Source organism: Microtus oregoni, unplaced genomic scaffold (genome assembly GCF_018167655.1).
Source record: "Microtus oregoni isolate MIOR12 unplaced genomic scaffold, Mior012 000008F_ref0000371, whole genome shotgun sequence".
NCBI lineage: Eukaryota > Metazoa > Chordata > Mammalia > Rodentia > Cricetidae > Microtus > Microtus oregoni.
The window spans coordinates 41,208,748-41,224,972 of NW_024543067.1; the positions used below are offsets into that span (position 1 = coordinate 41,208,748).

Here is a 16,225-nt window from a genome sequence, read left to right on the forward strand (position 1 = left end):
GGAATTTTTTTAATGATTTTCTGAGGCTCTAAGTATGGCTTCTAAAGCAACATGGTAATATAAGCTTACGTATTTAATTTCCTGCTCCACTTTCATGACTAGAGAAACCCAGAAAATGAAGGACAATGACAACTCTATACTTGTATATTTCAGTCACAATAAGAAAAGAGATGGGGAGGCACACCCATGTGCCACTTACCAGTGTATAAAGAAAAATACTACTTGAGAACAACAAATCATTTTTTTTTCTAAATCCCAGCTTGGACTAGTTGGTGAACAACAGGTTCCATACTCCTGAAGAGTAAGAGAAGCCAACAAGGAACTGCCAAGTAACAGTGCACTTGGTTGGTTGGGAGGTCCTTCTGTCTATGTGTTGCTTTCTTTGGTTAATGTTAAAGAAACTGCCTTGGCCTGTTGATAGAGCAGAATTTAGGTAGGTGGGGAAGACAGAACAGAATGCTGGGAGAAGGAAAGAGTCAGGGCGACGGCATGGATCTGCCGCCGGATATAGATGTGTTTGCTAGTAAGCCACTGCCACATGGCAATACAAAGATTAATAGAAATGGGTTCAATTAAGGTGTAAGAGTTAGCCTATAAGAAGCTAGAGCTAATGGGCCCAGCAGTGTTTTAATAAATACAATTTCTGTGTGGTTATATTGGTTCTGAGCAGCCAGGACAAACAAGTGGCCTTCCTCCTACACTTGGTACCCTAGCGGAGCCATCCATGACCCATATCTTGACTATCTCTAGGGAAGGGTGCATGCTCACTTAGCTGGGAGTGGTTGGAGCTTAACCCAGATGAGTTATGCTGCCAAGGCAGGCAAGAGTGCTACACGAGGGGCTGGAGAGATGGCGCAGAGGTTAAGGGCATTGACTGCTCTTCCAAAGGTCCTGAGTTCAATTCCCAGCAACCACATGGTGGCTCACAACCATCTGTAAGGGGTCTGGTGCCCTCTTCTGGCCTGTATGCATACAGACAGACAGAATATTGTATACATAATAAATAAATTAAAAAAAAGAGTGCTACATGAATGCAAAGATTTAGTCCAGCAATGGGATTCCATGCTGCTGAAATGACAATGAATTATTTAACCTTCTTCAGTCTCAGTTTGAAGAGCAAACCAACCATCACATGATTTTATTCAGAAGCCATTTTGATTTCTAATATTAAGCAAACATTTGATCCTATAAATGAATTTTATAGGGGGATATTATAAAATATTCAACAATAAAAAGAAGGAAAGCTACTATTAAAATATAACAAGATTCCTTTTGAAACAAGTTTGCTGCAAACAATAGGAAGACACAGCGCTAGCTTGTGTTTTGGAATTTTGATATTTAATAAAATTAGATGAACAAAACAGGAGTTAAGATCCACAAAATGGGAACATTTTGAACTTGGTAAACTGTTCAGAAATAACAAAATAGTAATTGTCACATTTTATAGAAACTCAGTAGAAACTACCAGCAGAATATTACATGCAGCAGAAAGCAGAATCAACACACTAGAAGACTGATAAATTTGCTCCAAGAGTCAGAAGAAAGAGTTGGGGAGACAAAGGACCAGGACAAAGACTCAGGGGTGCTGTGTATGTATAGAAGGAGTTTTAAAGCCTGACTGGGGGCAGATGAAAAGCAGCAACAGAGAGGAGAAATGCAAAATCCAGAAGAAGTTTTCCCTGAGCTTAATTAAGACTTTTTATCAGCACAAAACGTTAATCATACTTAAATGCTAACAAAAAGTCTACAGTGGACAGATATTTGGTATTGTTTGAATTTCGAAGTTTAAGAAACACTTCAGAATCATATTCTATAAAAAGAAAGAAGTAAGCTCCCTATAACTAAAACCATAAGTTTGGCATTAGCTTTTATCCCATTATCTACAAGAGCTAGATGACATAGTGTTGTGTAGCAATTTCTCTGAGATAAAACATTTAATTCTGGAGGGAAGGTTATTAAGACACAAGATGCTCTAAATCATCCTGTCCTACAGGGAAGTTCCGTGAAACCCAGGAGTAAACAACTCATACACTTCAGGAAGTTCCTGAAACTGATCAGATACACTAGGATCCTCCTTTTCCAATCATATATAAGCTACAAGGACTGCTGAAAGATGCTTAAAGACGCAGAGACCAGTCCAGTTGTCTGAAAAGGGACACTGTACAATCTGTAGAACTGCCTACAAGCTGTGCAGTGTACTTGGATTTTAGAAGACCCCAAAGGCTGATATTGGAAGTTTAATAGTTCATAAGGATCCTGTTCTCATAAATGGGTTACTTTCGTGAGACCTTGCTGAAGGAAGTAGATCACTAGACTACTGCTTTTGAAAAGAATGCCTAGCCTTCCTCCTTTATGAAAACTATGAGGCATGGGCTGATGGGCCTCCTCTGCCATACACTTCCATAGCCATGACATTCCACTTTACCTGAGATCCAAAGTGACATAGCCTATCAACCATTGCTAGGAATAGTCCTTTTGTACATTGCAAAAATTTGTCTTTTGAATTAGTTTAATAAATGCTGATTGGCCAGTAGGCAGGAAGTATAGGCAGGACAATCAAACTAAGGATGATGGGAAGGAGAAGGTCAGAGTGAAGAGCTGCCAATCAGATGCAGAGGGAGCAGGAGATGAACATGCCATGCTAATAAAGGTACCACCATGTGGGAGAGCATAAATAATGAATAGGGGTTAACTTAAAATGTAAGAGCTAGTTAGTAATGCACCTGAGTTATTGGCCAAGCATTTGTAATTAATATAAGCCTTTGAGTATTTATTTGAGAGTAGCTGTGGAACACAGAAGCTTCTTCTTACAAACCATGGTCTGAAATTTCTGAAACTGTGAACTAAAATTAATCCTTATCCATGTAAGTGTTCTTTCGTACTTTGTCACAGAAACATACATTAATAACACAATGCATATAGAAGAGGATATCCATGGCCTTCCAGAATCATTCATTGTAAGTTTACTACCAACTGAGAGTCAAATGAATCCAATTCCAGTAGCTGGAAAGAGTATGGAGGAAATAAGTATAAGAAGAGTTAAGACTAAAAAGATTGTGGTTAATGTATTATAAAAACAAGAAAGACACAAAATGGCATAGGGATGAAAATTTGAGCTCAAATTATTCAAATAAAAATTATTGGTTGATGAAGGTTGGTATCTAGAATAGGAAAATATGCAATTTCACTTTCATTCAAAACAGAGAATTACAATTAAAATCTTTTAATTCTAGAATTTAAAGGTGATGATCTTGAGTTTAAAGGTAATATTTAAGAGCGATATACTGACCATTAGAGAAGGGGATTTTATGGAAAGATGGCTATATGTCATGCTGTAGACTCAGAAGTTTCTAGGTGTACCTTCGCTGAGGGACTATATTTTATACAGCACAACCTGAGCCCTTCTGAGCCCGAGTACTAAGGCTGGTTCTCTGTCACACTAATGCCACCTCCAGTCTAGCACAAGCACATAGCGTTGCCAGAATAAATAGTTACAAATGCAAAAATGGCCACTCGTGCTCTTCTGGATTAACTCAGGGACACACAGCATATCAGATGACCTCAAAAAAAACCAAGTCTGTGACAGTGCCATGCCCCTGAGACCAGTGAGTGATGCGCCTCTCCTAAAATACATTTAAAATTGGACTTATACCGGTGGCAAGGCAGTGCCTGTCAGCCGTCAGACTACCTAGGGTATGTATCATGAGACAGCCAGGTACAAGCTTCTAAGTGTAGGGCTGGAAAGATGGCCCAGCAGTTGAGAGCACATACTGTTCATGCACAGAACCCACCTTCAGCTCCCAGCATCCATGTCAGGATCCTCACAACCACCCGTGACTCCAGCTTCATGGAATCTGATACCCTCTTCTAGGTAGGTGTCTGTATCCACATGGTGCACATACATACACTCAGGTACACACACACACACACACACACACACACACACACACACACACCTCACCATAAATAAATCTTAAAAAAAAAATAAAACTCTGGGTGTATACCCAGGCTTCAGTTCAGTGCTATCTACCTGCTTGATGCTGCCACTGGGAACTGCCTACACTCTAAACTGAATGTCCTGACAGTCCCTCCCCTGCAGCCTCTCCCCTGCAACCCCTCACCTGACAGATCTGCCCTGAATAGCCTGTGTCTTGGCTCAACAGCTCTCATCACCTTCCTGACTATTCCAACTCTGACTTCACTTTCAGCAAGGTTCTTTTGATTCCTGAGGTAGCATTAACCCTTCCTTGTCCACCCTCTCACTCCTGTATTGTTGTGTGAAGTGTAATGTGTGACTTGAATGTCAGTGACACTGCTCCTTAAGGTTAGACTAGAAAAATGATTTGCATTTGTCCTATAAGTGAACTTAAGACATTTTGGTGAGTTAAAGCGTAAGAAATGACAGCACTTGTGAATTTACTAGTGCTAAGTCCTGATTGTGGAAAGACAAACAGTCCATCTACATTGCTGGCATAACTTGCCCAGGCTGCCTTGGTTTCTAACAAACTAAACAGGCTTTGATGCTCAGCTGTCACAAATCGTGTGACTACTGACAGAGCACCAGTCTCACTCAGCTTTATTTGTCACATCTACCAAACAGAGATAAGCTTCCTGGTGAGTGATTGTTTTGAAGAGTAATAAAAATTCACCTTTCTAGTGTGTACTTCACTGCTGAGCACGTATGGAGAGATCCCATCACAGTACTAAGAGTGAAACAAACTGAGGATGTTCTACACAAGACACAGAGTTCATAACAGCTGTCCTACACAGGACACAGAGTCCATAACAGCTGTCCTACACAGGATACAGAGTCCATAACAGCTGTCTTACACAGGATACAGAGTCCATAACAGCTGTCTTACACAGGACACAGAATCCATAACAGCTGTCCTACACAGGACACAGAGTCCATAACAGCTGTCTTACATAGGACACAGAGTCCATAACAGCTGTCCTACACAGGATACAGAGTCCATAACAGCTGTCCTACACAGGATACAGAGTCCATAACAGCTGTCCTACACAGGACACAGACTCTATAACAGCTGTCCTACACAGGATGCAGGCTCATATCAGAGAAGCACCATACAAATTAACTGTCCCAGTCTTATAGAGGTTTAGCAAAGAGAAAGTAAAGACCTTCACACATTTTCCAGATATACTGAATGATATTTTTAAAGACACATGATCAATAATACAACTTACCAGCAATACTTGAGTGTTAGTATTACCAGACTGAAGACATTAGAATACAAAGGCTGAAATGAGGGCGTTAAGTACAGTGCTGGTGGAGGATCTAAGTATTCCCACTTAGCCTTGGCAAGCTAGGAGAAAGACAAGAGACCAGGGTGTCTAGAGCAAATGGGCAAGAGAGGGACAGATGCACTTGCTTGGAGACCAGGGAGAACTCACTGGGCCTTCAGTGAGTAACTAGAGAACTGGGCACAGCTTCTTGTCACTGAGAAAGTCCTTCTGATTGCTCTATTGAAAACAGACAGAAGGACAGAAAGGGTGGAGGCAAACAGATCAAGTAGAAAATTAATGTAATAATCTAGGAGAAAGGGGATAGTGGCTCCATTTGTGTGTTGGTAAGCAACATGGCAAATGTTTGAGGCTCTACAGTGTATTTTGAATGATTAGATAGTAAGAGTCATCAACTGTTTCAAGACAAAAAGAGGAGTCAGAGTGACCTCCCAGTTGATGGCCCGAGCATGACTGCATCAGGAACAATGAGGGAAGAGCACGTGGAGGGGGCAGTAGCACATTCCATTTCAGGTAGGTAAAATCTGAGGTGCTTTTAGCCAGGAGGGGACAGTAAAAGCAGTGGCTGGTTATATGTTTGAATCTGGAGAGAACTCAACAAGCCCTGTAGAATTGGCCTCACACTGAGATAGACCTCCCAGGATGCATGTGCAGCCTAAGAAGCAAAGATGGAAGATCTAAAGTCTGTATCACCTCGCCACTATGGAGGAGACAATGAGGATGGAACAGCAGGAAAGTCTACTTAGAAACCAGTAGAGGGAGAAGCTGAGAAGCCCAGAAGGAAATGGAGAGATGTACTAGATTTGCTGATGTGCTGAGCAGGCTGAGGACTGGAAACTGGTCTGGCAGTCGGTGGGTCACAGGCAACCAGGCCAAGGTGGACTGTAGGGCAGTAGTGAAGCTCTACGAGACAGGGCAGAAGAAAGGGAAGGAAAAAGCTGAAGAAAGTATGTACAATTCTAAGAAGGCATTAAAAAGGAACAAAAACCTAGGCAATGAAAGCAGGAGATGCTTATTTTTGTCTGAAAGAAATATCAGGATGTTTGTTTGTTGAAGAAAGAGAGGAGAATGCATTGGTATCATGACTTCTTCTAAAAAATGGAAGGGCAGGGGCTGGAGAGATGGCTCAGTGGTTAAGGGCACTGCCTGCCCTTCCAAAGGTCCTGAGTTCAATTCCAGGCAACCACATGGTGGCTCACAACCATCTGTAATGAGGTCTGGTGCCCTCTTCTGGCCTGCAGACATACACACAGACAGAATATTGTATACATAATAAATAAATAAATATTTAAAAAGTGTTTTAAAAAAGAGACACAGGCAAAACACCAATGTATATAAAAATAAATAAATAATTTTTTTAAAAAATCAAAGGGCAATCAAAAGAAAAGGTCAAAAGAGAGTGCATGCATGGTTAGATGAAGCTGAAGTCAAACAAATGCCCTAAATGAGACAAAGTCCATCTATAGTTAGCTATGACTTGTGGAACAAACTAGGAATTTTGACAAAGAAGTGGTCCTCTCAAAAAACACTGCAGCTGGTGTTTGTGCCAGCCTGATGCACTCTTCGGGTAAAGGTTATTTCTTTTCTATTGAAACTAAATTCAAACGTGAAAAGAAGAAATACTATATTTCCATTAAGCAAACTGAATTTGATAGTGAGAATGAAAAAAATCTGAAAGGGCCAAAGAGAGAAAAAGGAACGAAGTCCTACCCATTACAAATATCAGCAAAAAGTCTTAAATAAAACACAAATAACTAAAGTCTGACAATATACTTCCAAAGCAACATAAAATCCAGATGGGAATTATTCCAAAAATAAGATAATAATTCAACAGGCAATATGAGAATAATAAATCATATTATTATGTAAAAAGTAGACAAAAAAATTAAATCAACTCAACAGATTCTAAAAGAATGTTGAATGTAAACCTAACAGTGTTGGCTTAAAGGAACTTCTAATTCCGGCTATGGTGCTTCTGGGGCTTGTGTAATAAGGAATCTGAAAGCCAACCAGCAGAAACTACCCACAGCAAGACCCAAGAAGCACTACAAAGGACAGAGAAGAAAAGAGAAGAATGTCAGAGATTGTGTTTGTCGGCAATATGCTTTAGTCATTGTCAGAAAGAAAGAAATTGCTTTAAATATGCAATTATAAAAGATAAAATTATCATCTCTTGTAAAGACTGTAAAGCAATATAATTGGAAATCAACAAACATTAGAATTTATTAAACTAACCTTGTGTTCACTACAGTGATGGAATGATATGGGAAATTTGATCATTTTTAATAAAAAAGAACAGTTTGGTTTCTAACTTAAAATTGTATTTATCTCAGCAAACTGTTTCATAAAAACTCCTTATTACAGTATTTTCTAGTGGAATAAAATGCTAGCCACATATGTAATTCTCTAATAGTCTAGTAGCTGCATAAATAAGCAATAAAATATATTTTATTTAATCCAATAACCCAAAATATTTTAATATCTAATGAATATTATAAACTTCTTTTGGTTGTTTCAAGACACGGTTTTCCAGTAGCTATGGAGCCAGCCTTGAAACTTGCTCTATAGACCAGGCTGGCCTTGAGCTCACAGAGATCCACCTGCCTCTGCCTCCTGAGTGCAGGAATAAAGGCACTTTAATAAGAGTTTTTCATTGTGCTTACTAGGGCTTTAAAGTAAAGTTCAGATGGACGGAGGGTTCTTTTACTTTCATTCCTAAATTCAGGATTGGGAGAGCCTCCCTTCAAATTTTCACTGACTACCTTTACCCAGAGCTGTTGCACTAAATGTTGCAGCTTCATAGAACCAGGTACTCGTCTAAGAAAATTAATATGGGATTTCAAAACCTGAAAATGTCCAAATTCTGTCAGTGATAGTGTTAGCTAACAGAGTAAACATGAATAGTTCTGAGAAGAACTGAAAGGAATCCACAAGGATGACCCCCAGCTAGGACTCCTAGCAATAGTGGAGAGAGTGCCTGAACTGGTCATCTACTGTAATTAGATTGGTGACCACCCAATTATCATCAAAGAGCCTGCATCCATATACACTATAAACACATCAATTTTCTCCTGAGAACTTGTGTATAAATTCAACAGAAACAAAGCCAAAATTCTTATGACATTTTCGAGGGAAGATTTGCCAGATGACTCTGAAGACTAGATGGATGCATCATAGAGCATCAAGGAAATTTGAAAACAACAAGAAAACGGAGGTTTGACATCTGAGACACTTGAGTATTTATGTATGTTATCAATTTATGCAAAGTACAAAAGCAGCAGCTAGGAAGACTACAAGACTTAGTATAGATAAGAATTGGGGGAAAAAGAATCAGGTAAACTACCATCTTACATCTGTCAGAATGGTTAAGATCAAAAACACTGATGCAGCTTATGTTGAAGAGGATATCGAGTCAGGGGAACACTCCTTCGTTGCTGGTGGGAGTGAAAACTGTACAGACACTTTCGAAATCAATGTGACGGTTTCTCAGAAAATTGAGAATCAATCTATCTCAACACCCATCTATACCAATCTTGAGCATATACCCAAAGGATGCTCAATCATACAACATGCTTAACTACGTTCATAGCAGCATTATTCATTATAGCCAGAACCTGGAAACAGCCTAGATGCCCCTCAACTGAAAAATAGATAAGAAAATGTGGTACATTTACATGACGAAGTGTTACTCAGTTGTAAAAAACCAATGACCTCATGAAATTTGCAGGCAAATGGATAGAACTAGAAATAATCATCCTGAGTGAGGTGACCCAGACTCAGAAAGACAAACATGATATGTACTCACTCATAAGTGGATTAGGAGTAAGTATAGAATAACCAACCTAAAATCCACAGCCCCACAGAGGCTAGATAACAAGGAGGGCCTAAAGTGGGATGCATGGATTTCCCTGGGAAGCGGAAATAGAAGAGTTCTACTAGGCAAACTGGGGGTGGAGTTTGGGGTGGGGGTAGGAACTTGAGGGAGTGGATTGAGCAGGCTGGGGGCCAGAGGCAGATGAGAGGCAAGATGGAGGGAGAGAGTAATGAAAGAGACACCTTGATTTGGCGGGGGGGGGGGGGTCATTTTGGAGAAACCTGTTGCCAGGGAAACCCCCAGGAATCCACAAAGATGATCCAGCTAAGACTCCTAGCAATAGTGGAGAGGATACCTGAACTGCTCATCTACTATAATTAGATTTGTGACCACCAAATTGTCATCAAAGAGCCTTCATCTAGTAACTGATGGAAGCAGGTGCAGAGATCCACAGCCAAGCACTGGGCTAAGCCCTGGGAGTTCTGCTGAAGAAAAGAAGGAGGGAGTATACAAGTGTGAAGGGGGGTCAAGGTCATGACAGGGTAGGGGGTCACAGAGACAGCTGACCTGAGCTCCTGGGAGCTCATGGACTCCGGAGCAACAGTTAGAGAGCCTGCATGGGACCCACCTAGGCCCTCTGCGTGTGTGTGACAACTGTGTAGCTTGGTCTGTTTATAAGGCTCCGAGCAGTGAAATCAGGACCTGTCCCCTGGTGCTTAGCTGGCTTTTGGGAACCTGTTCTCCACGCTGGATTATCTGCCCAGCCTTGATGTAGGGGGAGGAGCTTGGTCCTGCCTCTATTTGATGTGCCTTGCCTGGTTCAAGGCCAAGGGAGGTCTGCCTCTTTCTGAATGGAGAAAAAGGAGTGGATGAAGAGGGGAGTAGATGGGATGTGGAGAGGAACAAGAGGAGAGGAGGGAGGGGAAACTGGTCAGTATGTAAAAATAAATGAAAAATGTTAATTAAATTTAAAAAAGGAATTAGGTAAATAATCAAGGCAGACATAATAAAAATTGATTTACAGGTAATATATGGTATAGAAAAAATATAAAGTGATATGTCTCTTTGATATATATATATATATATATATATATATATCATGTCAAAAATGTGAATAGTAAGCTAGAAGGAAATACGATGACTTCATGTTAACTGTCAACTTGGAGTCAAGAATGGGGAGACTGGCCCCTGATAAATCTGTGGGAGACAAATAAGTTGACTGTATTAACTGAAGTAAGAAGGCCCACATCCTGGGGGAGACACCATTCCCTGGCTGGGATTCTGGTCTGCATAATAAGAGAAAGTAATTGAGCAGAAGCAAGTATCCATCACTCTCAGATTCCTGGCACTGGACCCAATGTGTCCAGCTGCCCCAATCTCCTGCTGTCTTGATTCCTGCCATGATAGACAATACCTTGAATGGAGAGCTAAAACAAACCCTTTCTTCCTTACAGGCTTTTGTCAAAGTTCTCATGATGCATAAATGGCTTTCATAGGTTGATAGGAGACAGACAAAGCAAAAAAAAAAAAAAAAATAGAGCTCCAGAAATAGGCTAATTCCTAAAAATTTGTATTTAGACCATCATCTTAGCAAAAATGAAACGGTGACCACCATTTTTGACAGGGCACAAATATATGAACAGACAATCTTTTTTTCCTTCTTCCTTTGTTTTAATACCTAAATGAGCTTTCTTGGAAAACTTGGTTGTGTGTTAAATATATTTGAGAACATGTGTCCACTCATTACAGGAGATAATTAACTAGGCAGATTCACACAGACAGAAACTAAAATGGATCAGGCCAGGAGAAAGAAGGGAGATGGGGGGGCTGGAGCGATGGCTGAGAGGTTAAGAGCACTGGTTATACTTCCAAAGGTCAATTCACAGGAACCACATGGTGGCTCACAACCATCTATAATGAAATATGGTGCCCTCTTCTGGCCTGCAGGGACATATGCAGGCAGACCACTGTATACTTAATAAATAAATATTTAAAAAAGAAGAAGAAGAAGAAGAAGAAGAAGAAGAAGAAGAAGAAGAAGAAGAAGAAGAAGAAGAAGAGGGATGGGGCCTGAGCATACCATCTCTTTGTGATACTGAGAACATTCTGGAAAAGGATAGAGGTGATAGCTGCATGACATTATGAATCTACTTAATGTCACAGAATATCTTGCTTAAAATGATTAAAATAGTATTTTTAATTTTATGTATTTGAACACTGTTTTCTAAATCATGTGACAATAAAGTTTATTAAATCATTTCCTACTATTGAAAGCTTAGGTTCTTTCTCTAGTAAAACTGACATTTAAAAAATAGCAGAATAGTAGAAAAATAAACAAAACCACATGCTTTCACCCAGTATTTTTACCTTTGGTTACTTATCCTATATACATAATCAATAATACATGTAAAGAAATACATTTTTCTCCCTGTCATTCTTCAAAATGGGAAAAAAATAAGAACCCTAAGTAACTAAAATTGTGGTATAAAATCAAAAAAAAACAAGACAATAACTTATAAATTATAAGGTAAATATATCTAGAGGGAAAGTGGTTAAAAACAGCATCTGGTAACTGGTGTCCTCAGAAAAAGAACCCAGGGGAACACACAGGCACTGGAGTCTGCTGTTGTTTTTATGCTTTTTCCTTCCTGGTCAACATTCATTGGTTTTTTGTTCTGCAGTTGAGCAGTAATTCTTTGTCCAAGGAGCGGGACTAACAAAAGCACTGACTTCTGAAGAAAATATCCTAAGTTATCTTCCCTTCCTCGGAAGTACCACTGAGCTTTTGTGCCTCTATGAAACCCTCCTAAAAGTGGGGAGGGGTGGAAAACACAGCAGGCCAGAGGCTGTCCTAGGCTCCTTACTACATAGAACCAGCAGCAAGGCTTTCCCTGGTCTAACTGGTTAAAAATTCATTCCTGTGGAGTCATCCCTTTGGGATTTGTAGTGTGCTTCCACTCCTGATAAGGCCATGAGTTTGCTTTACAACTCAGGACGCTGACCCTGCACAGTGAGGCTGCACATGAAGGGCAGGAAGGACACATCCAGCGACACAGACCCCGCCAAACCCAGACCCAGAACAACCGTGAGGCCTTAAGAAGCACTCGGCGCTGGTAGTTATGAAAAGACCACGTTAAAATCCAAGAACACACGTCCGATGCTGACAGTATTTGGGGGCGGCTGTCCTCCACAGTAGGTTATAAATCTAGGACAGGAAACTTGAAATCATTAAAGTCACATATTTATTACATCATATTCAGTTAGGTTAGAAAAATGCAGCATCTGTCATCGTGTCATAAAAAAATGTGTTTTCCCCTCAGATCTCTCATAAAGAAAAGCTCCCAGGATTGATACAGATAGGGCTGTTTTCAATCAGTTACAAGGAACAATTCAATTACTACATGCTTTAGTGCAGTAACTGACTCCAGACTAATTTAATTTCTTTAGGTCTCTAAAGATCAATTGATCTGATTTGTCCCATCCCCAAAGGCTATTTAGGAAAAATTCAGACTTAAATACCTGGAAATGAAATCCAAAACCTTGGCCAGTTTCACACCACTTAGGTCATCTTGCAAACTTTCAGCTAGTCACATCAGAGCGCTCTCTTGGCCTTAGGACCATCGCGAGGCACTTAGCTTCACAAGCAAGCAAGTGCTCCCACATCAGAGCGCTTATTCAATAAGTGGAAAATGTGGCCACATGCATTATCAAATCTGCTGTTCTAAAGGGCAGCCAGGCTGGGCTCCTATCTCCTGAGCATGGGGCAACTCCAGGACTATTTTTACTCTAAGATCAGCACACAGAGAGCGTTCAGAGTTACTCAGACAGGGTCTAAAGGGATGGATGCTAACGCTACTCTAAGACCAGAGACTCAGAAACATTTCTGCCCTTTGGGCTTATGTGCACTTTTATAAATGCCACCATTCACAATTCTCTAACCAACCTGCTTTTTGAGACTCGGGCAATAGATGTCCCTTCAGTGGCCTAAGGTTTGTCGCTGACTTCACCACTCCAACCAGTAGCCAGACTCTCCAGCGATTAGTCTTTATTTTTTTTTTAACTCAAGCTCTCCAGCTTTCTACACAGCCCCTACATCCATTCCCTCCAAGTATGTCAACCACTCGGGGCTCTGCCACTTTGGCAGGTTTCAGAAGAATCAGACACAAGTTGATAAAGCACAGTTAACCTTTCATTTGAGTTGCCAAGACAGATTGGACAGAGGTGTCAAGGTCAGAGATGCCCATGTGGTAAACAATAAAATGAAAAGCAGAAATGTGTGGCAGTTGGCAGGAGAGTCGCACAAAAATATTAAGCTACAGTATAAGTGAGGGGGCTGGTAGCTACGTGGTGTTCCACCCATTAGCAAACATATCAGACCTAGTATGAAGATGAAGGATAGAAATTTACTGTGTGTAAAGAGTGTAGATAATCAATTGGCTCAAAAATCTTCTCGAAAAAAATACATTTCAGCATTCGGAACGTGCTAGTAGCTATGGATCCCGATCACTCCGTGGTGTCCAATGACAACAAACAGCTGTCACTGTGGAGGGGTAAGTTTCACATGCACAGCCGCTTCTTGTCTGCTTCCGGGCCCTCAGACTTGGTATTTATTTCTCCAATGAAAGATAGCAACCCACTTTACAGACAAAATTGTGTGGCCTCAAATTAAATGGCATCTCCTTGGTTCAAAATTGCAAATCATCCCTCAGTTCTTTGTGTTACCAAGCACATCCCCTCTGAAGGAAAATGGCTATGAAGTCCCTCAGAGTGGCGCTCAGGAAGACAGTGTTCCATCGTAACTAGGACCCACTTTCTAGTCACAGAAAAGCCAATGTTTCAAAGTGGAAGACACGGTCCATATCAAACAAACCTCTTTTCTGGGGAATCATTTGAGAGATCCTGCAGCAGGCGCTCTCGAGACAGAGGAGCTGTACAATGACAGGGCTTATGGTTGGGGAAGGAAAGGTGCGGAGACAATGGAAACTACATGCTGTAAAAACATGCTTCGTGGGCGTTAAGAGGCACCGGTTCTTACCACCCACTCTTTTATCTTATCTGGACAAAAGAACAAATAGAAAATTCTCATTACCTCTCAATGTCAGTGAGCCTGGAGGAGTCCCGGAATCCTTTGGCAAACGGATTGCTGTCTATTTTCAGCTTGGTTATCTAGGAAGGAAAAAATGGGTACAAAACGATCTCATTTCAGAGGTCAACATGACAAAACCAGAAATAGTTTTTTCATTTCCCAAAGACCCCAGTGATCCTGTAAGCATCAGGAGAAGTTTGGGTTTGGGTAAGGGACAAGTCCACAGGTGTCCTGGGGTCATGATTGAGAGCAAAGATTTGGTGGCCTTTCAGGCAAGACGGAACATGAAAGTAGATTGTGAAGGATTTAAAATGCTAGGGAAAGGTTAGGACCAACTGGGGCAGGGGAACTACCTCGATGGGAGAGTTGTGCAGACCGTGTGTGCTGTGGGGAAGTGAAGAATGGAAGCAAAGACGCTGTCTCATTCTGACTTGGAAGCATGAAACAACTTTTTGTGCAGGTGACTATATACTGTAATAGATAAGAAAATTAAAAGGCTAATTATAGCCCATGTTCAACACTGTGCTGATACTGACGTGTTTTATATAAATGCAGGACATGAAGCCTTCAAAGTATAAATGTACTACCAGTATCCTTTCCGTTTGCCTAACTTAGAATGGAAACAGTTACTTTGTCAGCCTTCTGTTTAATGTCACTCATATAACTATGCTCATCTAGAAAGAATTACTTTGTAGTAAAAATCAGTCTCCAACATTAAGTGTCCACATTTCGGAATTTATAAATCTTGTAGTGTTACTTTTAACACAGAGAGACCCATTAGACTCTGTGTGTCATACCTCTGAGGAAATATACTTCAGGCTGTGAAGCAAATACCGAGGAAGGACTGATGAGAACAGATTCGGAATGGATTTCTGTTAGCACTAAAAGGAACCTCACCGACGAGCAGGCTATGCCTTCATCTGGCAAACAGTCACAGTGAGTCACAAGGAGCTCTAGGACCCAAGTACCTGTTCCTAGCCGAGTTAGTAACAGGGAACTCTTTCAAGAGGGTCTTAGCTTGTAACATCAAATTTGGGATACAGGTTCACCTTTGGAGGAAGACACACAAAATACTCTGAGCAGGGAAAAGGGAGCCATGGGTGTGGGGTGTCCTTCTGCTTCACACTAAAGAGAAAGCAATTAAAACAGAATTTTACATGCTAACTATAAAATTTATAAAAATAAGTATATTATTTATTTATAAAAGTTTTATAACAAATACTACTTTGAAAAAAAATGATCAGACTACATCCAAAATTCAATACTTCGAGTTTCTCTTATCAATAGAAAGAAAGATACCGTTTCCTTTTGAAAATATCCTCAGTGTGAATTGTGTTTGTAAGGCTGCCAAGAAGCTTTCACCTCCCTTAGGGAGCCCTCCATCACACAGGGGGATGCTCTTCTCTATCTGTAGCACTGACAGGCCCAAGCAAGAGCCTGTGACTTAGAGTCTTGGGGGTACCCGCTCACTCAGAACATCTCTTGCAGAGCAGCAAAGGGATAATGAGGTTCCTTTTCAGTAAAATTATGGATATTGCTAGACAGGGATGGAGCCATGATAGACAGTAAGATCTGTTCACAATAAAAAGCAATAATAAAGCGTGCACAGAGCCGAGTCCTCCAAGGCCTCAGGTGGCCTCTACAATGGGCACATCCAACGCTTTGGGATGAGAATCTCTTCTCATGCATGGCTGCCGCTCCTGAAGACCAGTCTGTTCAATCATTTGTTTCGGACTTGAACTTATTTTTGAATGTCCACTTTCAAGAAGAAAAAATATTGTTTATTCAATATAAATTATAAAAATTCTTTAAAGTCCATAGAACCAAAATGCCCTAAGATTATAAGTCCCAGCAAGATTTTAATCTTCAAGAAAAAAGATGTTCTTCTTTCTGCTCAGCAACTGTAATGTAAAATACTCTATAATGTTAAACTGTCATAAGGCATTCATTAGCCAGTATTTATGTAATGAGGATCGGTTGCTTTGGTCCAGGGTAATGGCAGGTAGAGACCTGAAACTCTATGGAACAAGTGCAGAGATACACCCTGAAGAGCCCTGGGTGAT

At 40.6% G+C, this 16,225-nt stretch overlaps 1 protein-coding gene across 1 annotated transcript in view; it reads right to left on the bottom strand.

Moving 5' to 3' along the window:
- Tbx20 (T-box transcription factor 20) overlaps positions 1–16,225 on the bottom strand; it is a 55,414-nt gene that overhangs the window by 17,366 nt on the left and 21,823 nt on the right. Inside the window, exon 6 of the mRNA XM_041656720.1 lies at positions 14,166–14,242. Within this exon, the coding sequence (XP_041512654.1) occupies positions 14,166–14,242 (77 nt within the window). The remainder of the gene's footprint in view (positions 1–14,165; positions 14,243–16,225) is intronic.